Source organism: Varanus komodoensis, unplaced genomic scaffold, assembly GCF_004798865.1.
Source record: "Varanus komodoensis strain SLA01 unplaced genomic scaffold, ASM479886v1 scaffold7_3, whole genome shotgun sequence".
In the NCBI taxonomy this organism is placed as follows: domain Eukaryota; kingdom Metazoa; phylum Chordata; class Lepidosauria; order Squamata; family Varanidae; genus Varanus; species Varanus komodoensis.
Window position 1 is genome coordinate 23,434,409 of NW_025336480.1, and position 26,514 is coordinate 23,460,922.

The window sequence follows — 26,514 nt, forward strand, 5'->3', positions numbered from 1 at the left end:
CTGAGCTGCCCTAAAGCAAGAATATTTTGTTCCATGCTTTTTTCGACACATGAGGCCACTGGTTCTGAGAGGTCCTAAACCTCAACGGTGAGTTCAGTCCACCTTTTGATTGTAAGCTTTTGTGGCTGAAAGAATTTTATAAGTGTTTGGAGGGAAAATTCCAGCCCAGGACTTGAATGAAGTCTTGGATGCTAATTTATGAATTGCTGAAAAAGAGGAAATGTATCACCAAAGAGAATTCAGATAAAGTACAGGCAGTCTCTGAGTTATGAACATCTGAGTTAAGAGCAATCCATATTTACAAATGAACTGCCATTCAGTCTATTGATTTTTTTAAAAATGCAGCAGAAAATCATCGCCATTGAGAAGAAGCAAAAGGGAAGAAAGGAAGGGCTCCAAAGCATCAGCACAGAGAGAGAGGAAACAAAAGGAGAGAGAGGGAGGCCTCCAAAGCAGCCCTTCCTGACTCACCCATCCAGAGAGGGAAATCTCTCTGGGATTCCCTGGATGCGAGGAGGAGGCATTGGTGGGCCGGGTGGCGGGTGGGGTAGAGATATTTGTGGTTTTTCCACTTTCATGGGGATCCTGTGCCCCAACATCTGCAAATGTGAAGGGCTGACTACACATGATCTGACTTACATACAAATTTGACTTAAAGACAATTTTCCATTTTCTCAGCAACAGAACCCATTTGTAACCGGGGGACTACCTGTTGATTTATATGTATTTGAATATTTTATAATAATTTAAATAGAAATATAGTATATCTCAGCACAGTGTGGGAGACTGTGGCCAGGTGCCCTGTGTGCCTTGCTCAGTCTGCTGCTTGGGCAATGTCAACACTCACTTTGTCCTTCTCCTGGTTCTTCATCTTTCCACTGCATGAGGACTGGACAACCCTTCAAATAGAGGACGTCTCCAAAAGAAAGAGCATTTCTCTAGCAGCCCTTCAAAAACAAGACTGTCTGTAAAAGAAGACATGTGGCCACCCGAGGATTGCTGTGTCTTTCCAAGCAGCATGTAAGAGGGAAATTTCACGGGATGGGAGCAGTCCCCACTTTGCTCTGCAGTTCCTCTCTGAAGATGAAGCCCCGTCACCAGGCATACAATGGTTTGAGCAGAGCTATAATTGTGTGCTCTGCATAGGAATGCTGAAGGCATAGTTTCATGACACTCCAACGCTTCCCAGATTAATTCTGGGTGGAGAAAAAGGTTCAGAGAATATGTATGGTTTTCATGGGCTTTCACTCACCTTATCAGATGTGCCAGTCACACCTATCTACCTACTCATTATCTGAGATAAAGATGCAATAGATACCAAGGGTTTTCTTTCTTCTCAGAAAGCAGTGTCTTTTTAAGAATGTCTTTAAAAAGTCTCTAAATGTATTATCCGTAGCCTGATAACACTTAATATTGACATTTGTATATATTATATACTCTCATATTCTGCCTTTCCACATAAGTGTTCAAGGCACTGACACGAGAAAAATGGTATAAAATAATCCTCTAAAATATAAATAAGTATATAAAACAAGCAGATTTTTAAAAAGCATTTCCCAGTTAAAGAAAACATAGCAGCAGCTTAAACAGATTAATTTGTTCAGCCAAAGGTCTGTCTAATTAAAATGGTCTTCGGGGAATCCCGAAGACCACCATGGCATAGACTAAGTAGATTTCCCTAAGGAAAGGTGTTCCAGAGCCTGGTCAAAGCCACCTTAAAGATCCCCACCCCCACCCCGTTCCCACCAAACTCACTACTGTAATTCACAATCTACTAAGTAAGAAAGCGCTGTATATGTAAGTAACCTTTGCTTAATTGCTGACAAGTAAAACAATGTTCCCTTGCATGGAATAAAAGTGAATTTCTACTTTATATACAGCATCTGACCATGTGTAGGGAATAGTCTTTGTAGTCTTTGCAATGTCTTTGCAAAAAACTGAAACTCAACCCAGACAAGACGGAGGTCCTGTTGGTTGGCGGATCGGGTTTCGGAGAGGGTGGATTTGACCTGGTCCTGAATGGTGCAACACTCCCTCTTAGGGACAAGGTTCGCAGCTTAGGAGTACTCCTCGACCCGGAGCTTTCTTTGGAAGCTCAGGTGACAGCGGTAGCGAGGAACGCCTTCCTTCAGCTTCGGCTGATTAATCAGCTGCGCCCCTACCTGGAGTATGACTGCCTGGCGACGGTGACACACGCGCTGGTGACTTCCCGCCTAGACTTCTGTAACGCGCTTTACGTGGGGCTTCCCCTGAAGACAGTCTGTACACTTCAATTGGTGCAAAATAGAGCTGCCAGGTTGCTGACGGGGACGGGGCGTTATGCTCACATGACTCCAGTCCTCTGTCAGCTTCACTGGCTTCCCATTGAAGCCCGGGTCCAATTCAAGGTGTTGATTATGACCTATAAAGCCCTAAACGGCTTGGGTCCTGGCTACCTGAACGAGCGCTTACATCCGTATATGCCCGACCGCCCTTTGAGATCTGCGGGAGAGTCCCTTCTCCGGGAACCCTCCATGAAAGAAATTAGGAGAGTAAGTACCCGGAGGAGGGCTTTCTCTGTGGTGGCGCCCAACCTATGGAATTCACTCCCCAAAGAGGTCCGCCTGGCACTGTCGTTACTGGTGTTTCGGCGCCAGGTAAAGACCTTTTTATTTAGACATAATTTCAATTGTTAAAACATATGATCTGGCCAGGGCAACTTCTTCTTCCTTCTCTTTCTCCTCCTATATTTTTATTTTATACTGATAATTTTAATTTTATATTTGTAAATCAATGTATTTTTTGTATTTTTGTATTTATTGGTAATTTATTATGTACTATTGTATTTCAATGTATTTTATCATGTTGTAAGCCGCCCCGAGGTTTCGGTAAGGGGCGGCATAGAAATGTTATAATAATAATAATAATAAAAATGTTAGTCCTGTGCAGAATAGACCTGTGGAAATGAGTGGGGTTACAGCTAAGTTTCATTTCAACAGGTTGACTCAGACTAATGTTGGATATTGCACTATATCAGTAGGTTATTATTATGCTTGTCAATATGCTACAGTGCTCCATAATCAAGCGTTCTGCATTATCCCCATAACATATGATGTGATCTGTAGCAGCTTCCAGATAACTATGATACATGTTAGGCTAACCTTGCATTTAGAAATTATGGCTGACCGAAAATATGGCAGCCAGACTTAACTGGTACTGAACACAATTGGAGATTATTCTCCCCCTGTAGTGCCTATCACTTTGTCTCCAGGCCATGACAGTTTTGTCCTGTGAAGCCTTGAATTGCCTGTGAGGAAATATGTTAAGGACCTCCTTCTTCCACATGAACTGCCAGTTAAGTAAGATCTTTGGTGGAGGTCCTACCCCATGTGCTTCCCACTTTCTGAGACTGGATGGGTGACCAATGGGACCTTCTCAGCAGTGGTGTTCAAACTGCAGAACTTCCTTCCAGATGTGTCCTTCTGCTGCCTTTGCTATTATGTTTTAAGTGATTGCCTTTCATTATAATTGCTAAAGGGTTTTTGTATCACCAGCTTGCTGCTGCGAATGTTCTCTTCGGTTGTAATTGCTTTTTGGTTTTTTAAATGTTCTGTTGTCTCCTGTTTCAATTCTAATTGATCTGGGAGCATCGTAAAACACTTGGAGAAAGGTGGGACATAATGTCCAGATAAAAAAACAAAGAAGAAACCATTGACTTTACAGCAATGCTGAAAACAACAGGACAGATCCATGACCAGACTTCCGCATGCGGTGCCTCCAGATGTTTTGCACAGCAACACCTATCATCCTCAGCATGATTGTGCTGACTAGGGCATCAGGACACTACATCTCTGCAGGGGTGGGAAGTAGGCTGTTTTAAGTCCATAAAAAAGAGGAGCACTTGGGGAAAAGACGTTGCTCGATATTTCAGAAGCACAGAAAAATGAGCACATCTTTAAGGAGAGAGTTATTTAGGAAGTGCTGTGCCAAAGGCACTGAACTGTATGAATCAATTCTTCTAGTTAGGAAGAGTCAATCAGAATTTAAAGTATACAGGATGAAGCCCACATTTGAAGATACACAGCTTAATCCGTGACTGCACAGGAGAAAAAGCACAGTTTGTAAATTGACTCTACGCCATATGCTTCAGGTATTAATTATATCAGATACTGCACAGCATGCCATGATTTTTTTTTGCCTCTATAGATGTGAGAAAACTGACAGAAATGGATCATTTAGTTCTTTGGAAGTGTAATGAGGGCAAAGGAAGTAACGTTTGCCATTTGTGTTAGATATAAAAAAGGTTCAACAATGGGGCACTCTATCTTGGCAAACACTGTAAAGGAAGGAGAGTGTAAAAATGTCTTGAAGGTAGGAAGAGAGAAGTACAAGCGACCCAAACACTGGCAGTTTTATGGCCTAACAAACCTTCTCCAACATTTTTGCATGTCGCTTGATTTAGGGCAGGTTCCGCTAATTCCTTGAGGGGACTCTGGAAGACGCGGGGCTTCTTTGCATTTGTTGTCTGCCCCGTTCTCCCCCTGAAAACTTTCCCGTATTAGCAGCAACTACTCTAACAAGGGCGCCTGTGAAGTCCACATTTGGAAGCAGCAACCACGAGAGAGAATTGCTTTGCAGTGTCTTTAGCTTGGCAGAAGCCAGAACCAGTAATGAACACACATTAAAAGCCCCAGTAATTCATATCGAAACCAAACACAAGGCACAGCTGGGGAGGGGTGTAAGGAAGATGGTGACAGAGCATTGCATGTACTGCTGCTGCCACATTAGAAATAGACAGTTTGGATACCCTTCCTGAGTGCAGGCTGGACCCCCAGTGGTTGGCAATTGGCATGTAATTCTTTTTAAGCTCCAAAGAAAATTTCAGGAGCCAGCTAAGTGCAGAGAAACTATTCCAGATGGTGGAGTCTGCATGATTGGATGATGAGCTGCCCACTGTGTTAAAAGGACAGAAAGACTTGGAGGAGCTGTAGGGATGCAAGTGACAGCCTGAATAGCATCAGGTTCAAAAATAGAAGCACAGGGGTAATATTCCAAAGAGATGGGAGAGGTTTTGCCATGTTATTATCGATGACTCCCTTCTGTAGGATTTCCTCCTGTCAAGGGGAAGATTTATTCCCTTACAGACCTGTTCCTGCCATAGCTCCTTTTCATCTAAAAATGTTCTCTGTCTGATTCATGCTGGATCCTACAACAGTCTTCTGTTGTAAAGTTGCTTTTGCTTTGTGTTATCTAAGGGCAAGCTTTGTGAATCTTAAGGACTCTGCAAACAAGATGAAAATGAGAAGTTCGTGGAAGAAATAGCCTGGAATGTGGAAAAGTTAAGGTGATGAAGTATAATGAATGTGAGGAAAGAGAGCAAAACAGTGGCTAATTTTTTAACTTAATATATGGTAGTTTGAGAACTTTATGTACATCTTGCATTCCACATTTGAAAGAGAGCAGATTCCGATACGGGTGATTCCAATTACTGAATCATAGTTAAGTACAAATATGGAAATCCCTGGATCAATTCTCATGTTTGCCATGAACTCACTAACTGACCCTAGACAAGCCTCTCTCCCTAAGCCTCATATCTCCTGTCCAAAACAGAAAAAAAAATAATACTCCACCTGAGGTGCTTGGAAGAGTTGAAAATGGTACACACATGTTTGGCATTAATACCCCAGAGATTCAGATGTACCTCAAGACTGTTACTCTGAAACAACTCTCTGCATGAACAAGACATACTTTGCTCACTGTCTTGAGTCATTCACAGTATTCTAGGAAACTGTTTTTTACACCAACCGCACATGCACAAAAGAAAAGATCTGCTAACCATGGCAATAGAGTTTTGCAAGCATCGTCATGCCGTGACATGTTGGATCCAGGCTTTCTTTACATTTATTGAATGTCCTCTCTTTTATTTAATGGACTTGCTTTGCGAGTTTCTCTTGATGGATTGATTTGACATTTCACTCTGTTACTATGCTAATTCAAGGATTAAGAATGAGGGTACTTGTTCTTTCTGCTGCCCTCATCCTTTTCTCCTCTGGTGTGGTGTCTTTTAGATTATAAACATGTGGATAGGACCTGCATCTTATGCTGTTCAAGGGGGCATTTGGCTGTGAAGAACAAGGTAAAATGTTTTAAATAAATAATTCTGACAGCAAATATGCACAATGCTTAAACTTAATAATAATAAAAATGTATTAATCTCTGGGGGCCTGATCCAGCCAATGTGCTTCATTTGAGATTCTAGGATACTCAGGATGAAACAAAACCCCTTATATCAAGGTATATAGTTTAATGAATGCAACAATGAAATATGGATGCAGAATATAAACAAGCTAAAGAAACACTCCCGTTATCTCCCGTGGCTATATTGGATACTCCCTGAGCTACTTGGATGAGCAACATGTTTGTTTCCCCTAATCAAGAACAACAACAACAACAACAAACATCCCCTGCAGTGGATTTTAGAAAGATACTCTTTTCCCCAGTTTTAGAGGCTGTCAGTATACATAGGTTCTAACCTTACTCTACTTTCTGGGAGGCAGGAGAGAGAAAAGTCTTCCTCAGCGAAGCGAACAGTTTCAGTTCTCACAGCAAAAACACTTTTATCTACAGAACATGCTTGGGGAAAGCAGCTTCAGAGATGCTAGTTCTGATGCTCTTCCTAAGAAGCTGGAGGCTGTAAGGCCTTGGAAACTCCGCCCCCCCCCCCCCATTATCCTTGCTTCTGGAAATAGGGAAGTTCACTGCATCACCTGTTGAACCTAAATAACTTCCTCACTGGTCTTCCAGGAGGATCCATATAATACAGAGGCCATTTTTATTGATCTTTTATCCCTTGGTTGTGATAACATTTCCAATGCAAAGCAATTAGAATGAAGTGCTACATTTTCCTTGCCAGTTGCAAATTGCTGAAATCAAAAGTGATATAATGACAAGAGCTTCTGAGCTGCTGCTACTCTTGTAAAACCAAAGATGCCTGATATTGTTCATGATTTAAAATATAGATTTTGTACTCTGGCCAGATACCTAAGGGCCACTGAGAAGCTGTACCCATTGCCTCCTAGGAAATTCTCTGCAGCCAGGAGACCAAACCTCATCTATTAGCTAAGAAGAAGCTTTTGTTCTCCAGTACTTGCTTTTCTCCCCGCGCCCCATTTTTCCTTTAGTAGCATGTGCATCAGATTATGAGCATGTGGACCAGAATTCTCTTATCTTTCAATCTCTGTACAGTATTTTGAAACATTTGGGAGCTTTATACATAAATAAAAAGAAGTCAGTCTTTGCACTATAAAACAATGTTATTATCATCTCAGGTGTGCTTAAACAATGTATTGCCCAAGTACAAAGCATTATTAAATATTGTAGAACAATACTAAATTATTATACACAACTTTAAACTTTTCTCTCCTTTGGCTGGTTTAAAAACATCTGATTGACAATTGACATAAATATTGTCTTGGACTGAATACTTAAAACTGAGTCGCTTTAAGATTGTCAGATTGTCAAAACACTTTTCAATTAAGAATGGGCAAATATTAAGTGGGCGAAATAGTTACTGTGTTTTGTTCTGCTTGTGAAGAAAGCAGTCAAATATAATGAAGTCTACTCCTCTGTCATTGATAAAGTGTTTTATGTCTAGCATCTCTGTGTGTTCCTTTTTGTTTTCTGCTATCAAAGCAGATGTCCTTAAATGATTGTGACAAAATGGAAAAGCGTCAGGTTCCTTAATTGTTTCTATTCTTATTAGCAAAGCACATAAAAGGCAAAATCCTTCCAGTGACAGAAATGAGAACAATTAAAATTCAGAACTGAACCTGTGCCACCTGCTCTTTACATGCAATCCCGCCTGTCTGTATATAACGCATGCAAAAAAATGAATAGTAACGAGCATCCCTTCTGTTTTGGAAAGATGCATGGCATTATTCTTTCCTGCAGGCTTATAGCTTATGTCTAGAACAGATGCAATAACCAGACCACCCTGCCGAAGTACAATCCAGTTGGTGGTAACTCCTGTTGTGTAGCTGTGCCTTTACTTACCCAGAGACAATAAATGGCTGCTTCTGCCGTGATGGAACAGCAGCTTGTGCCATTGATTCTGATAGTGATAATGCCACAAGTCTGCTGATCAGGCATTACAGGGGTCTCTCTCTACAGGCGCACACTCCTCTATTAGAGAGAGTGGGGGGTTTGCAAATGTATGAAGTGGGAGCACTGCAAACAGGAAAAGTGGATGCAGACGACTGACTTTTTGGAGCTCCCCAGAAAACTGCAGCAAAATCAGAACTGCACAATGTCTTCAGGAGAATGGACACTGCTCATAGATATCAGCCTCATCTTCTGAATTGTCCTATAGAGGTAAATGGTCCCGTGGAGGCACTATTGCCCTCTGTCATCTAGCAGGCCATGTACTGCTGCCCCAGCACTAATAGTACCACCAGTGGCAAAAGAGTAACACACATGGAGAGAGGAAACATGGAAGGCGACACCTCCCTTGCTTGCACTTTGAAGTGGTGGCACAATTGATCGGTAATATAGACCCTTTAGGAAATACGCAACTGTGCTCGGAATCTCTCGTCTTCCTGGGCCCTGCCCTTTGAGCATCCCTTTAGGCCCATGCTGCAAATCTGAGCAACTGCCCAACAAAGAAAGAAAGGTGTTAAAAATGAGACAACAATCAATCCATTAGAAATTGGGGTGGGCTAAGAAGTGCATGGTAGATTCTTTGCACAGGCAAAATATCCAGTTACAGAAGTTCAGGGAGGTTTGAAAAGTAGGTTTTGGATTAACTTCCATGGAAGGTGAGTAGAAGACCAAATGCACATCTCCATCTTTTTCTGACCAATAAAAAAGAGGTTGCACCCAATGTTGGCCCTGCCTGTAGACCCTCTAAAATGGACGTGACCTATATTGTTGCTGTTATGTGCCATCAAGTCATCTTTGACCTGTGGTGACCCTATGAATGAAAGAAAGCCATCCAAACTGTCCTGTCCATGAAGACTCCATTCAGCATTCCAAAGTTCAAGGCCTCCTTCTCAGATTCAATCCATCTCATATTTGGTCCCCCCCTTGACTTTCCCTAGCAGGATTGTTTTTTCAAGAGACTCTTGACTTCTCATGATGTGTCCAAAGTATGACAGACCCCATTTTGCCATTTTTGCTTCTAGGAAAACTTGTGGCTTCCAAGTCTCAGTCTTCTTCCAATTTCTTGGCTTTAGCCCCCTTTGAATTGATGACTGAGCCAAGGTATGTGAAATTGTTCACAATTTCAGTTTCTTCATTATTAACAGTAAAATTCTGTAATTCTTCTGTGGACATGACTTTTATTTCCTTCATACTCAGTTGCAGTCTAAACTAATGATACCTAAATTGAGTTCCATTAATTTCAATGGGTCTTAGCCTAGCAGTGGAGATACGCCAATGCCTCAATCTCAGTGGCATTAATACTTTCTGTTTCAAAAGTTTCCTTAACTTTTAGGAAGACTGTGGTGAAAGCACCCTGTATTGTGAAACTGCAGAAACGGCAAGACAAAAATAGTTGGCTTTGCTTTTTATCATGGTTCTAAAGAGATGAGACATTCCACAAAGGATGGAGTTCAAAAGGCTATAAACCAAGCTGATCAGGGTGAACAACCTCCCCTGTTCTGTTCCATTAAGTCTTATCTGTGTCCCAGACTTCAAAGCTAACTAAGAACAAGCTGACAGCATAATGACGAGATAAATTCTCCAACCACAGAGTATGATGCAATATGAAACTTAAGACAAACTCAGAGTGTGTGGCTGTTTCCATGTGACTTGCATAGAAAACAATCCCCCTACAGATGAAGCAGGTTGTTTGTTTGTTTGTTTGTTTGTTTGTTACACTTACATTCCATCTTTTTCCTCCAAGGAGCCTAAGGCAGTTCATGTGGTCCTGTTCTCTATTCTCACAGCAATCCTGCAAGGCAGGTCAGACTGACAGTCCATGAGTAACCCAAAATCACCCAGCGAGCTTCATGGCCAAATGAGGGTTAGAACCCAGGTCTCCCTGGGCTGAGTCCAAATCCAGAGAAGGAGCTAGGGATCAGTCCTGTGAGAAACAGCTTGAACTGCTCGCTCGTACTGCCTCATCCTGTAATTTAAGCCATTCTCCAAAAGACCCTGTGAAGAAGGCTAAATTCTGGAACTTCAGGTCACATGCTGGGACCTAATTACCCAAGGTTTGCTACAAATCTCCATATACCTTAAGTACAGGGGTATTTAGAAAGAGATATACTATCTCCACATAACTCAGACATATATGAAGTTTGAAGTCCTACAGGTCATATGGTTTGAACAGACAGACAGCTGGCCAAGGGAAGCTACAAGCAGAGGTTCCTCTGTGCTACTGGTGGGGAGCTTGTCTGCCCCAGCACCCTCTGGTGTATCTAAGGAAGAGCTCATTGCATTTACAGCTATCAACAGCAGTGTTCTGGGTACAGTGTGGGGCTAAATTTGGATCTTCTGGATTCAATGCTCCTCCACTCCCTGGAGAGGTTCCCTCATTGGTCCTTTCAGCCATGACAGTCTAGAGCAGATGTAGCTATTCCTGCCTGCTTCTTGATGCAATACATTTCAATGCCTAAGAATTCCCAAAAAGGAAGATTCTGAAAATGGAGAACACAATTGCTCCCAGCTCTTGTTCTGGCTGCTTAAACCAGCTGGACTTCTGAAGGAGTGGGCAATCTACCCCTCTGCTCCCAGCATTCCTCTTAGAATTGCACCCCCCCCCCCGCTCCTGCTCCCACTTTTGGTGAATAAACAGATTGAAGCACATTATATATTGTCCCAAAAATAATCAAAGTTTTAGGAGACAGGATAGATTTTGCTTGATTTATTGTTTTACAAAAAGGTGTAGGGGCCTTTTTCCTTTCCTTCACTTCACACCAATCTGTGAGTGTTACTTAAACAAAAACTAAAAAATGGACCCATAATCTAACATTGCTACTGGGTAGGAAATAACAGTACTCTTCCTTTTATCTGTCCACAACCATGGCAAGTCAGTCTTGCAGCAAAATACTGCATTACGACAACACATGCTTTTGAAATAATTAACAAAACTTTTCAGTCAGGTAGTCAGCCCAGGGAGCTGATGGGATGAAATGGAAACTGCACAAGTTTCAGTTACCACCCTTCGGACAGAAGCCAAACTTTACGCCTGTTTAAAATCCTTAATGGGTGTAAAAAGATTGGCAGACTCTTTCATCTGCTCTTTCAAAGAAGACTCAAAGGGCTTTGTGGTTTTGCTTATCTGATCTGTGGGGCATCTCCTAGGATGCATCTCAGCAGGGAACTTTCAGCATAGGAAGCTGCCTTGGACAGAGCTGAACCAGCTCATCAGGAAGGGGCTCTAGCGCAGGGGTGCTTCTGCTCTGCAGGCAGATGCTCAGTCACCAGCATGTCCAGGCAGGGGAGAAGAAACTCCTGGAGAGCCCCTACAAAAGAAGAGCCATCCTGGATCAGGCCAAGGGTTCATCTAGTCCAGAATTCTCTTCACACAGTGCCTAGCCAGCTACCACAGGAACCCACAGGAAAGCAGGAGGACAACAACAGTCCACCTGAGTTTCCCAGCATACTGCCTCTGAGCTGGAGGTAGCATATAGCCAATTAGGACTAGCAGCCACTGACAACCTTCTCCTATGAATGTATCCAATCCCCTTTCAAAGTCCTCCAAATTAGAAGTCCTCATTATTCTTCAAAGAAGTGGATTCCATACTGTCAGTCAGAGCTGACAATACTGACCTACGTGGACCAATGAGCTCATTTGCACACTGTCATTACTGCAACTGAGCTGCGCAACAGGACATGTAGGGAGTGTCATCCTCCAGCCCTGTCATGCTGTCCTAGGGCAAGAGGGAAAACTGGAGTGAGCACACAGTGGGTTGCTTTGAGGGCTGCATAAAGTCCACTGGCTGTGGGTTCCCTCCTTGAATGCAACTGGTCCTTCAGGCTCTTTCCCAGCCCTACTGAAAGATGCCGGGGATTGAACACATGATCTACAGCCCTTCCCCTAAAATGTTAAGCAATTGTTCTAGCACTCCGTGGGTATAATAACACAGAGTATTGCAGAAGCAGGACAGGACAGAGATGGCCCACCATCAACTGGATCCAAGATTTCTTTGGAGACCCTGGATCAGTGGAGGTCCTCTACACCAGCCTAGAGTTAATTCCCATGTGCCCAGCCTGACATATGCTTAAACTGACGGAGTTAGAACAGATAAGTTCCCCCAGCATCTCCTGCCTTATTCCAGCATGGTTTGGGTTAGAATTAGGGTAAAGGATCTGGCATTTTGTATCATACCACACACACAAAACCTCATTTAGGATCAAATTCCTAATCTCTTGTAATAGAGTGAATGTTATACACACATACAGGCAAAATATGAGCCAACAATGCAATGCAGCTGCCAAAATGGCAAATACAGTTTTGGGATGCAATAAAAGAAGTATTACTTCCAAATCATGAGAAGTACTAGTTCCCCTATATTCCTCACTAGTCAGACCTCATCTAGAATACTGTGCATAGTTCTAGCACAGAGATTTAAGAAAGGTGCAGAAAAATTAGAGAAGGTCCAGAGGAGGGCAACAAAAATGATCCAGGGTTTGGAAACACTGCCCTGTGAGGAGAAAACTGGGTATGTTCAGCCCTGAGTAGAGAAGACTGAGCGAGGACATGATATCACTCTACCTCAAAGGCTGTCACAAAGAGGAAGGTCAAGATCTCTTTGTGCTCATACCAGAGTGTAGGACATGGAATAATCAACTCAAATTGTGACAGCCCAGATTCAGGCTAGGTATCAGGAAAAAGTTTCCTCACTGCCAGAACAATACAACTGTGGAATGAGTTGCCTGGAGAGGTGGTGGGCTCTTCCACACTAAAGACATTCAAAAAGAAACTGAAGAGTTGTCTGTGTGGGATGGTGTAAATTGGTGTCCTGCAACAGCAGTGGGTTGGACCTGATGGCCTTCTTTGCCCCTTCCAACTCTCTGGTTCTGTGATACGTATTCACAGAAACTCTACATTGAGCATACCTGTGTGAAAGGCAACATCATCATGAGCTGCCAACATGAGAAATCTCGGGCCTGTCTCATTAGTTTATTTAAGTTTAATATTATTTATTTGGTTCAAAAGTCCAAATACAACATAATTTAAGAGTTTAAAAACACATTATAAAAAAACTTCCCACATCTGCAATACAGTTTTTACAAAAACTTCTCAGAAGTAGTTTTAATCTTGCAGCATCAGGAAGGGTTGAATATTTCAACAGCCATTTCTTTAAAATAAAACAAAACCAAACCTAACCTAACCTAACCTCTCTCTTGCCTGTTCATATTTTGGGCAATAAAAGAAAACGTGAAAAGGCTGATCAAGCTCTGACAAGATGCAGTTACAATGGTGTTCGTTCAGGGGTACCTTAAGAAATTTGGCCCTTATCTGGGTGGTTGGAAGTGTGTTACAATGTGCTACCATATAAGATTGTCTCAACTTGGGAACTGCCAATATGTTAAAGTAAAGAGGCAGATCAAATATGGTGGAGTACTTAATTCCCAAATGTAAAGGGGAACATTTAAGTCTCGGTAGCAGAAGCCTGGATTCTTCTAGTGGCATATTTGTGTCCAGAAAAGTGAGACAGGTAACCATTTTGAAGCTTTCTCCACATATGAGCTCACAGGAACACACTAAACAGTCATCCATTGGGCAACAGGAATTATGCTGTAAGAGGCCATTGGTTTTGTTCTTTCAATAAATCTAAGCAAAAATGTGCTCCTAGGATATATTTCAGTGTCATCCTTTCTAGCACAAAGTACCAATGCAACAGGCCACCTCCAAGTTTTGAAAATGTTCTTGGCTGAGAAGTTGCTATGATTCACAGAAGTTTCTTTATTGCCTGTTTCAGCTGGCTTTAATACTCCGCAGCCCATAACAGACTCTAAGATAGCTACTTTTGTAACAGGCCTGGCCTTTCAGATATACAATCATACCAAACTTTGCCCCTTAAAATCTTGTTAGATATGGTCACTTTTGAAACTTAATGTTGCACAGCCTTTGATGCTTGAAACAAAGCCCAATGCTGCATTTTGTGTCCACATCAAATGCTTTAAAAATCTGGAATGTATTTCTATCTCACACATAATATTTGCTTCAGCTCAGCAACCACTGCTGTCCTTCAAATCTCCCTGAGGCTTGCCCATGGCCCCTTTGAATAAGGCACATTTGAATGAATTGTCTTGACACAACAACAGTGCTCTTGTTTGTTTCTCCCAGCACCCAAAACCATCGCTGAATGCTCTGCGTGCTCCAAATGGAGTGAAAAGAGTGGCTTAGACCCAAAGCTAGCCTGCACCGGTTGAGCAAATCAGCTCCACAAAGATGTTCCAAGTGCCCCATCCCACTAGAGTCCTTTGTGCCCATCACACAGCGTTCCAGAGGGCTCCTTGCATCTCAGGAGTTTTGGCAGAAAGGACAGACAAGAGAAAGGAAAACTTGGCACATTTTACACCTAGAGTTAATTAAAATGAAGTAGACAATAAAAACTCAAAGTTTGCCATGAAAGATACATTCATGTAAAACTAGATAAATGTGAGATATTGCCTCAAAATAACGATAAAATGCAATACTATATCAAACATACTGTTAGATATTTAAATGCATCAATGTAAGATACTAACACTTCTGTTCAAGCAATGCTGATATTTACAAATTCTTAGCATTGTTCCAACTATGAATTTTCAGACCAATTCACAAAACATTCTCATTCTGCCTCAGCACAGATCCAGGATGTCTAGCATCAGGGCTTACACTTAAAATGGATACTTCAACAAACCCCTTTTTTCAGACTTGAAGGATCTAAATAAAGTTTCTACATTCAGATGTTGAATCTCAGAGCATCACAGCAATCACATCTACCTACAAGGATGTAATTATTCCTAGCAGTTTTTACATCCTTCCGGATGACTTCTAGATCCAGGTTTGTATCTTCAGGACATGGCTTGGGAGTACATGAAAATGGCTCCCACAATTCCAGATAGAAGATCCAGATGTAGTTGAACTGAAACTTCTAGCTATACCCTGGAGATCCACCCCTATGCAGATGAGATTGCACTGTGCTGGATAGACCAATGACCTGTCTTAGTATGAGGGAGCTTTACAGATGTGATCTATGCACAACCGGATTCACAAGATATTCTGAAATTCCTAACTGCCAGGTGCCAAGAATGAGTCAATGTTACTTGTACACTTATTTATAGCATCCAGTATTAGAGAGAAGCGATTGCTAAGGCCCAAGATCAGATCCAATGCAGAAGTTTGTATGGAGCAGGTTTTTCATTACATCAATTTTCATTTCTATGGGCTCTTACCCTGTGAAGTTATACCTTCTCACTGAGTTCAGTGCACTTTCAGTCCTACTCAGTTCAGCATAGTGTTACATTAACAAGCAATGCCTAACCTCTACAAGGCATTAACTGCTCCCCAATGATCACAGAAATTACATTTCTTAAGCTTTGATTTAGCTCTGTCTTAAGAGATTCTGTGCAAAGCTCTAACCCTGGCAAGCTCTTTGCTAGGGGTCCAGTCCCAAGTTCAGGGTAAGAACCCAAAGAAACAGTTTCCAAAATTATAGCCCTACAATGTGGCTACAGAAAGCCAGAAACACCAGGTCACATGCAAAGTGCTGTATGTTTATAGGATGGAGGTTAACAGAGCTGGCTCTGCACCCTTATCAAGGATTAGATGCTGTTTTATTTGTGCTACCATCAGTAAAGCAGACCCACAGGATTAGTCTGCCATTTAATATAAGGTTCTTGTTTTTGGAAAGGAAAAAATACCAAGAAAAAAACTCTTTCTGACATTAACTTTCCTAATACTACATATTTGAATCTTCAGTAGAACAGATGGCAAAATATAATTTATCTACTGGGAGTTAAATTGAATTTATTAGCTGTAGGGGACAGTAAAGTATTAGAAGAAAAGGTTCAAACTATGAAAATACATTTCATTCAAGACGCTCTTGATGAGGCATTAAATAAAATGTAAATAATTTCTGTTCAGAAGAAATTGGCATGAAGTTTTTGGCATTTGCAACTTGAATGAGCCTGCATTTTCTAACCTAGATTTGCAAAGTAGAATAACACCATTTACCTGGATTTGCAGGGAGGATTATATCAATTCTATTATCACTGTCAGTAATGAAACACAGTGTTAATACCATTAGTATCGTGCAGAATAAAAAGGGTGTGATTAGTCTCAACTTGGATTTGCAACGAAAAATATATTAAGCAAAACATTGTGAAGCTGGATATGAGCAATGAAGAATGTAAGTGCTATTAACTTGAACTTCCAGTGCAGAAAAGTGCCAATATTACAAGCACGGGTTTGCAATTAACACAGTGTCAATGGAGCCGACCAAAAAAAAAAAAAAAAAGTTCATAATAAGAAAGAGGTAGTTAGCATTGACCTGGATTTTCAACAAAGACTATGACTAGGCTCTGATTTCAAACCATTTGATTTTTGGGTCCCACAAAGGAAGGTCTTACTGTCATTATACCAGAATATCTCTTAAAATCAGAGGATGCTATTATGAGGCCAAACAACTATTGCAAATGGGGGTCTGGGCATAATGTAGCCACGTGCATAATGTGAAATCGAATTTTCTGTTGAGCTTCTCACAATGATAATCCAACCCTAGATGGCAGCTGAACTGCCAGACAAAAACTTCCATTTCAGCAAGTCATTATGCATTAGTCCTGATAAGGTTCCTAATTACATTTCCAAGCTCCTCTTAAAGAGCACTCCCAACTTCAGCATAACATTGCCTCCCCAGTATGAGATTTATCTTTGCTACAGCTGCCCAGTCAAGGTCTTTCCACAATGACTCAGTTTGCTCTATAGGTTAGATGAACCAAGACCCAGCGGAGTGCAGTGTCATGCAAACCACTTCATTCACTCCAACACCTGCTTGGTTTAGACAGATCCTGCAGACACTCCAAACAGGAATAACATTTGTACTCAGCCAGAGCCCGACCACTGAATGTCTTTCTGGGATATATGGAACATTGTCAGACTACAGCCAGCCATGGTGAATGCAGGTGTGATACATCCTTTCTCGCTAAGAGCCTCCAATAATGGCTTGGCTAGAGATTAGAGCATGTCCTATTATTCTAATTCTAATTATGCTAATATTACTCTATGTGGTTCCAAGCATTTTGATACTTCCTGGGGAAAGTGTTCTTTTTTTAATTATCCAAATCCTGTTGGCGCTTGCCTCTTCCTCCAGCTAAGTCAACAGCAGATGTGAAGGGGTGAAAGGCATGTTAATCAACATGGTTTTAAAGGGCTTGCTGCCTCCATGGGTAACCTGTGCCAAGTTTGCCATCTCATTCAAATTTATCCATTGCCTTACCTTTTTCTTCTTTGCTCTCTTGACCAGTTTTATCTACTTCAGGAGCCTGTAGCTTTTCTTCCTTCATGGTCTTGTCTTGGGTTATCAAAGTCTCTGAACAGGGAAAAAAAAAGAATTATGGAAAATACAAACCACGCTTAGTGCCACTGAAGTCAGTGAGGCTTATATCTCAGTAGAGATGTCTAGTGCTGCACTATGAGGGAATTTAATTTTCAAGCAATATCTTCTGATCATGGTTTACTTGGGGTGAGAAATATACCAGGGGAAAAGATTTAAGCTCCTGGTTAGCTTCAAGCTAATATGCTCAAATTATAGCAATGGATATGGCCAAAATGTTCAGCCACACCAAACAGAATCAACACTCACAAGTATAGCAAGGAGAATAATAACACTTTCAGTATCACTTAACTTCTCACTCAAGACGTGCGAGCTATCTAGGATAACAATTAGTATTCATCTTATTCTGGATCTAGCACATGAAAAAGTAGTATATACCCCTTAAATGTACAATGAAACAATAACAACTAAAACAGAATGATACTATAAGCTTTATTAATAATTGCTTGATGATTGTGAGTGTTTCCCCTTTTTCTTGCTCATGGTCATTTGGTACACAAAGTACCTTCTGCTTCCATGTAGGAGACTTGAGAATCCATCTGAGTGTTCATTTCAACTTCAGTAGAATCATCTTGGACTCCTGTTGATATCAATGGTTGGGAAATTGTGTCAACATGATAATGATGTACATAAACAAAACCCCATCAGAATGTAGATGCAAAACTGAAAAGCAATGCTGTGCCACATCAGAACATGTATAAGTGAAATTCAGATTTGCTGTGATGATTGAGAGTTACAATTGAAGCACAGTTGCAACCAACTATCGAATCATATAAAATTCTCCAAAAAATATGTCTTTCCATTAAACAGGAGCATATGATTGATACTCATGTTGCACTACATAATAAACAAACCTGCAACCATAATCTTCTCAAGACACAGTGTACTTAGATTATGACCTTGGAGCAATATTGTCATAGCCTACTTCTTTTTTGCTTAAAGATGATGCTACTCAGTCATTTGCAAGAGTTATTCACTGAATTTTATAGAGGCATCCCTCAGGCATCTGAGGAGAAAGTTGAGTTGCTATGAGAGGGAAATGTGGACTCTTATAACTAAGAGAACGTATAATCCCACTGGATTAATTATTAGGATCCTACAGTAGAAAACCTACCACCAGCTTGATCTTGTTCACTGACTGCAGGAGGAGCTGGATTATGCTCTTGTGTGGCTTTGGAATCTTGGGAGGATTCTAACAGGGAAATAAAACAAATGCAACAAAAGAGAGTTTTCTGCTGAATATGCTTCTGATAAAGAGATAATAAAGAGCCTCTGATAGGTGCTAAGGTATTTAAAATGGAAATATCTATGTTACACAAAAGCACAGTTAACACAATTTATGCATTTTCAAATGAGCCATTAAATATCGAAAGCTTATAGGTATTGTTATGCACATACATACATGCATTGCTATGCACATACAAGTCTATCCATACCCTTATACGTAAAATAATTCATAACATTTCATTCTGTTTTTCTGGCATTCATCCATGCCATACAAGAAAAAGTTCCCAAAATGGGGTTCTGCAGGTCATTCTCCACTGAATCCCTGAATGCATTGATTTGCATGTAGAAGAATAAATCATTGCATTTGGAGACAGTTCACTGTGGAACTGTGGACAGTTCACTTCTCCTCCAACCCATCACATGTGGCCCTGCCAGTTCTAACCATTCCCATGGAAGAAGAAGTAATGCTCACCCCGCCCCTCCATGGGGAGGCAGCTCTCTGCCAGAAGCAATGGCCTCACTGCTAGACAGGAGAGTTGGACAACAGCCTAGATCTTGTTGTTTCTCCCCACAAGCCACCCTCCATCTTGACAGGCCATTAGTAAGGTGATATAGAGATATAAACAGGTAAGAAGGTATAAATACGGACTTCAAAAATAAATCTGTGGTCAGATATCCCAGTCCAGTCCAGATGATCTGTGGGTGCAAAATGTTCCAGGCAAGGTGCGTGCTCCTTCCCCTGAGCCAGCCTTTGGAGCTGTGTGTGCACTAGTTCTAGCTGGGCCAGGCAACACACACACACCCTTAGCAGATGGCCAGTGCATCCAGCTCTAACAGAGCTCCTGGGAGAGTCAGAGGGATGGAATGAAGTCATTTCTGCCCTCCTGCCCTCCAGTTGGAGATTAACATGCTAGCCATCTGTTTGGCAAGTACCTGAAATCAATTTGCTTCCCGTGCCTTGGATCTGAGAAATGGGACCCACGTCTATAGACCTCCATGAATTCCTGAAGGTGACAGACAATTAATACTTACCTGGACGAAGAACTACGTGTGACGATAAACACAGGGCTGTCACAAAAAATCTTGTCTCTCCCTCAGAAGCTCTAGTAAAACTTATCTGTGTCCTGATCTCACAGTGTTACACAGTTTGCTAGGCAAACTCCTGCTAAGGGCAGGAACTGCTGTGTGAAGCCAGGGTGGGAAAATCCAGAACATCATCCCATTTGGACATGGTGAACCTTTACTCTCTATTAGTCCAGCAGGTGGAATGAACTCAACAGCCAACTGCCATTTTGGATGGCAGGTTTACTGTTATGCCCTAATCTGCAACTCTGATTTCTATCCCAGAATCATTCATTAGAGAGAGACATGGTTGATATGGTAGTTCTATGCCATTCATAATAAAATGCTATTTCTTCAAAGCAAGCACAACAGGGATGGAGTCATTAATGCCGTTACAGGTCCAACAAGAATCATGTATTAGGTCAGCCTTCCCCAACTTGGTGCAATCCAGATGTTTCGGACTGCAACTCCTAGCATTCTTCACCATTGACCATGCTTGCTGGGGCTGATGGAAGCTGAAGTGCAAAGCATCTGCAGGGCACCAGGAAAGGTCAGGCTATACTAAATCACATCCAAATGTTGTTGTTGCTGTTATATTACATTTATACTCCACCTTTCTTCCTTTGGCAAGTAACCCAAGGCAGCGTCTCTTCTCCATTTGATCCCAACAATCCTGTGAGGTAGGCTAGGCTGAGAGTACATGAGAGTCACCCAGCGTCACTCAGCTCCATGGCTGAGCAGTGGCAGAAGCCAGATGTCCTAAGTCCCATTCCAACCCTACACCTTACTGACTCCTTTAACCTGTAAGTTGGCAGCTTCCAGTGACAATTTAACAGAAATATTATTTATTAATAATCAATATGAACATGTCCACAACTCCACTAAATCTTGAAGTGCCACCTTCATAAACATGTATTTTGTAAAACTATTATTTAACTGTGGGAAATGGGCCAAAGCATATCATCAGCTTCCCAATCCTGCCAAAAACTATCTTTGCGGGATATCTGAGAAACCTGGGTAGTAAACATCTGATCCAGATTTAATAATCAGTAAAGCAGGTATGCATTGAAAGTTTGAGATTTTAATTAACTGCAAATAATTCTCCAAGGCAAATATTTAATTACCTACACAGCTTCTTTGATGGAAATTGCAGAAAGTTTACCAAGTGAACTTTAGAAGCAGAACTGCACATATACATTTTTTTCAAATTGCCTATGTTAAAGCTTCTCAAACCAATCCACTGAATTTGATTTATCATATTTTGAATTTATTTTTTTTTATTTTTATGTTTTGCTAATACTATCAAGATAATATATAGGCAATTTGGGGATTAAATCATGGAAGCAGGAAACGCTGCAAAGCCATCTAGGCAAACTAAGCAACCTGAACAACTCCTTCTTACTGCAGAATAGTTCCTGTACAACAAATAAGTCTAAGACAAGCCACGGAGAAGGTCAAAGGAAAAAGAAAAAAAATCAGAGCCACCATGAAGATAAAACTGCGTAATTGCCCAAACATAGTCAATTCACAAAAAAGCATGTTCTGCATCATGTCAGACATAATACTGGCAACTAGCATATATGTTCATTGACATCTTGGTCCCATAGCTATTGCAAGCAAGTAAGCTGCATGGATGTAAACTTTTAATATGGCCTGTTGGTCTTTTCTTTTTTTTTTAACTTGGTGTTGGCAAAGTACCTTTTGGAATAAAATCATGTTTGCCTTCATGGAATATTTAGAAGCTTGGATCAGGAGAACTCCCCTCACAACTACTTTTATGCAAAGACTTGATTGTCTCCATCCCCAAGTCTCTTGGCAAACACAATTTTGAAATAGTGAGGAACTTCGCCTCTAGTCTCCGATAAGGCACGTGAATCTTCGTTTCAAAGGGAAAAACTCAAGAACTTCATGGGGAATGTGTGAAGTAGCACTGTGGACCCCAGCTACGGGGCTGATCATAACATTCAGAGTGCAAGCATTCTTCTTCACATTCTAAAGTGTCAATAACCTGTTTCAGTTCATGGAGACAAATATATTATTTTCTTTCATGTTCACATGCCATCTTTTGCTTTTGCTACATAAAAGACTGGGAACAACTCCCATTCTTTCTTTCTCTTTGGACAGCTGTTCACTTGGAACTGAACAATCATCATACTTTCCATGAGAGGTCATTGGCCTGGATTAGAACTCAGGAAAGCAGGTTGGAAATACATAAACCAATTAGGGTAGCAAGTGCAGCTCAAGGGACAGAATGCAGGCTCTGTATGAAGAAGGTCACTGGGTTTTCTTTTTAAAGGATCAGAGATCTGGGTATGGGGAAAGAGGATGAGCAGACAAAACTGGACTAGATGGACGAATGTTCTGGTCTGGTTTATGGCAGCAACCTACATTTCCCTGTATCTAAATACTATGAGCACATTCCATAGCTTCAGCAAGCTGCTTCGGAAGTTCAACCACACATGACCATTGAATGCCTGTAGATCAGGGGTCCTCAAACTTTTCCACCAGGGGGCCAGTTGAAAGCTGCAGTTGCGGGCCAGAAAGGTGGTGCCAGCGGTGCGCGTGGGCCGGTGCTGGGGCAGGGGCAGTGCGCGTGGCAAGGCGAGGCGGGGCGGGCACACACTGCAATGTGGGCACATGAGGCAGCGGCTTGCTCACTTGGAGATCGTCTTCTCTGAGCGAGCAAACCGCTGCGTCCCCGCATGTGGGGTGAGGTCGGTGGCGGCGGCGCTTGCATGGGTGAGAGTGTGCACACGGGGCGGGTCCAAATTGGCATGGTGGGCCGGATAAATGGACATAGAGGGCCGGATCTGGCCCCCGGACCGTAGTTTGAGGACCCATGCTGTAGATCAACAGTTTTAAAATGTTCAAAGAGCCTATGTTGGTAACCTGCTGGAGAATTTCCGTTTTTAACATTGGAAAGGCATGATGTAGATGTAACAAAGGAACAGAACCTGTGAGCAGAATCCAGCTGTTCCTCCTCATGCAATTTACCCTGAGTGTGTGCTGAGTTGCATGCTTGACTAGTGTTTATATCTGTCCATGGATTTTCCGTATCATTGGCAAAATCCCACCCAGTCCTAAAGCTGTCTACACCAGGCAGAGTACTGAAATGTGGTGACCATGTGGTTCAATGTACCCTAATACGTACAAAGCTCTAAAAATAAGCTACAATTGGCATGAAATGCGTCTCAAAGCTTCTCTCATACTAACAGCCAACAGTGCAACATGGTTCTAGCCAAGCTGTGCATATGGCAAAAGCAGGTTTGGGAGAATTTGCCCTTTACACAATGTTGCAATCCCTAAATTAGGAAAGTAGGATTTCTACAAGTTGCCAAGATTGTCAAGACCTTTTTATTTAATCAATATTTTAATATGTATTAATAGTAATTGGATTTTATTGTTTGTATTTTATTAATTACAGCCAGCGTGGAATAGTCAATTTATTTATTTTATTCTGATTTATGTTGTAAGCTGTCCAGAGACGCAAGTAATGGACGGCATACAAATTTAATAAATAAATAAATAAATAATCTCTATGATACCAGCATGCAATGTGTGTGCATGCGTTTATTTCATTTTTGTTCTAATGTACACAACATTTTAATCTATAACCTTTATGAACAACAGTACCCATGCGCTTGCAGTATGCCTTACATTCAGCATACAAGATCTGAGTTCTTGTTTATGCTGCCCTATCATTTTGATTTGTGCATGAAAGTTTTGCCCAAGAAATAAAAAAAGTGGGTGGTGGAGGAAGAGGAGGAGGAAAAGAAGCAGCAGCAACAGTATTCTTAAGTAACATTTACCCATGGAGTATGAATGGAGTACAGATGGGATGAACTGCAAATTTATTTATTTTATTTATTTATTTTTCAATTTATATCCTGCCTTTTTCCTACAAAGGGCTCAAGGCAGCTTACATCTCCTCCTCCATCTTATCCCCACAACAACAACCCTGTGAGGTAGGTTGGGCTGAGAGTCTGTGACTGGCCCAAAGTCACCCAGTTGGCTCCATGGCTGAGCGGGGACTAGAACCCAGATCGCCTGAGTCCCAGTCCCATGCTCTTAACCACTACACCACACTGGCTCTCATGTAATCGGGCATTATTGCAGCCAAGTGGCAGACACCAGGGCATGCTGCAGTTGTAGATGGGCTCATTTCAGACCCACATTCTGTGAGTCAAACCAGCAGACTTCATCTACACTGAAATATGGGTACATTTCAGTGAGGGGTATTGTGCTGCCTTCTCATGCTACGAAAGGAGCATTGGTAAGTCCCTGGGCTACATAGCTCTCCTCAACCCAGAAATACACACACATTCCCACACAGACAAGATCCTACTTCCCCCCAAGGACTTCCTTAAACAGTGTGCATCTGTTGTGGGACATTGCATGTTTGGATTAAAGTACAATATTTTGCACCTGAGCAAACGGCACTCTTGTCTTGCGCCATGCTCAACATACAGAACGTGTTTGCATGCACGGAATGGGAACTTAGTGGATATTATCTGACCTAAGAACACCTCTTGCTGCCTCATTCTCAGGCAAACTCTTAGTCCATCAAGTTCACTCCTCTTCTCTGGCCAGAACAACTTCTGATGGTATGAATGCCTTCCAGACCTGCTACCAGAGATCCTTGACCATGAGGGATGCCAGGGAATGAACTTGGGGTGTTCTGCATACAAAGCAGGGGTTCGCCTCTGACAATCTCATTAGCAATAAGCCTCTCCCCAGTGACTATATTCTTTTCTTCATTAGATTTCACTTAGTTTTTTCAACCTTTAGTGGGGAATTTATTTAGAATTTGTGGGAGTGCATTAGCTACCCCTAACTTGAATTAGTTCTTTTAATGCTATCCAGTCCTCATTGAATTTCATTATAAATCATCATAAACTAGTTAAATAATACAGAATTCTAATCTACTAGAAGATGTGAAAATTCTCCACTTTGTCTTTGCATATGCATCATGCAACATCAGAGAATCAAGGCAATGTTATTTAAGCTGCTAAGAAAGGTATTACATTGGTATGCAGATTTTGACTTTCAAAATCGTTAAGGTCAAGACTATATTGAAGACTCTCCTCCTCAAATGCAAATATTAAATCAAATATTCAAGCCTCAGGGCCTAAGGATGGATTTACTTTTAAGATTAACAGGAATAAAATAAAGGAAGCTAGTAAACCCACATTCATAAAGAAAATCCAGTTAATAGAAAATGTATGACAAATGTAAAAAGATTAGGTTAAATATATAGCAAGAAACAAGGTGCTCTTATCACAGAGTAAGGTCAGATCTTTCGCCCTGTTTCCAGAAAACAAAAAACAACAACTGCAGAAGTAACATAGCCAGTAGCTATAGTATGAGCTATTTCTAAAGGAAATGGTGTTTGTAGCATGTTGTTCTATCCTGGCTCCTGAAAAATGTCTTTGTCAACCATGGACATCCAAGAACAAATTAGGCTCTTAGGATTACATCAAGCTCCTTCACATTGCTATTTTCTACTGCATGAAGGAGAAGGAAGAGAAGGAGAGGGAGATGGTGGCCCAGTTGCAGCAAACTAGACTTTAACTGCTCTTGTGTATGCTTCCAAAGTACTCCGAAACCTATATATAAAGGGAAAATGCAAAATGTGAAGCTCTCTTCTTTGTGAAGGCATCAGAATAAGGGAAGATTTATATCTGCTGTCTTGAGTTGCTGTTTATTTATTTCATTTATAGCTCTGATTTCCCCTAAAGAATTCCAGTGTGGTTCTTCCCACACACTAAATTTATTTCCACAAAAACCCTGTGCAGTAGGTTAGGCTTAGAGAGCATGATCATTCATTTAACTGTAAGGATTTAAACCTGGGTCTCCCTAGTCCTAGTTTGTCATTGTATCTGACTCCAAAATATGGGGCAAATTTCCACAAGTAACATGAATAACTACCAGAGGCGCTGATTTTTCCTCAATATTCCCTGATTTTGTATGTGGCTCTTGATTAGTTGCGGGAAGGTTTGGGGTGGGGGGCTTTCCTTTCTTCTTTCCCAAATTAGTTTAATATGAACAAATTGTATGGAACCATTCCACAATATGATCAAGGCAAAGACTTTTTACTTATTTTTGCTGATTCCCTTACTAGAGAAACTGCCATGTGGAAGCACCCTTAAATGGTTACTTTTAGTACTGGAATCTTTTAAACATGCTTCATAATTCCATTGTTTAGAACACATATGGACAAGCTTTCCCGTTAGTTGGAAACCATGAAGGGTAACAGTGCCTGTGGCCGGACAACACGATAATCCCCACTTAAGGGTTGAGTATAGGTTGAGTGCAGGTTGTTGTCAAAGCATGGGCTGTGGTTGAAATGTGGGTTATCATGTTGCCCAAACCTGGAATGTTGTCCTAACCCAAAATGACCCATGAAGAGAAGTCACGGTTTGTGGTAAGGTTGTGAACTTGCAGGTGAACAAAAAGTTACCAAATCATGACTTATTAGTGCAGCTTAGCTCAAGCAACCCAAAATTCAGCAACAATTCAGGATTCAATGACAAGCCCACACTCAACCTATACTCATTCCTTGAGTGGGATCATGTGGCTTGAACCCAGTCAATGGTTAATTGGCAGAAACATGAGAAAACATTAGAGCGCAATTCTAGATATAAACAAACACCAAAGTCCAAGCATAAAATTCAAAGACTAGATGCTTGCAAAACAT

At 41.4% G+C, this 26,514-nt stretch overlaps 1 protein-coding gene across 3 annotated transcripts in view; it reads right to left on the reverse strand.

Moving 5' to 3' along the window:
* The window catches only part of LOC123035789 (ADP-ribose glycohydrolase MACROD2-like), a 139,167-nt gene that overhangs the window by 45,659 nt on the left and 66,994 nt on the right, over positions 1-26,514 (reverse strand). For all 3 annotated transcript variants that reach the window (XM_044454377.1, XM_044454378.1, XM_044454376.1), the window contains exons 5-7: positions 18,643-18,720; positions 18,034-18,108; positions 17,412-17,504 (exon numbers count right to left, since the gene is read on the reverse strand). In XM_044454377.1, the coding sequence (XP_044310312.1) occupies positions 17,412-17,504; positions 18,034-18,108; positions 18,643-18,720 (246 nt within the window). The remainder of the gene's footprint in view (positions 1-17,411; positions 17,505-18,033; positions 18,109-18,642; positions 18,721-26,514) is intronic.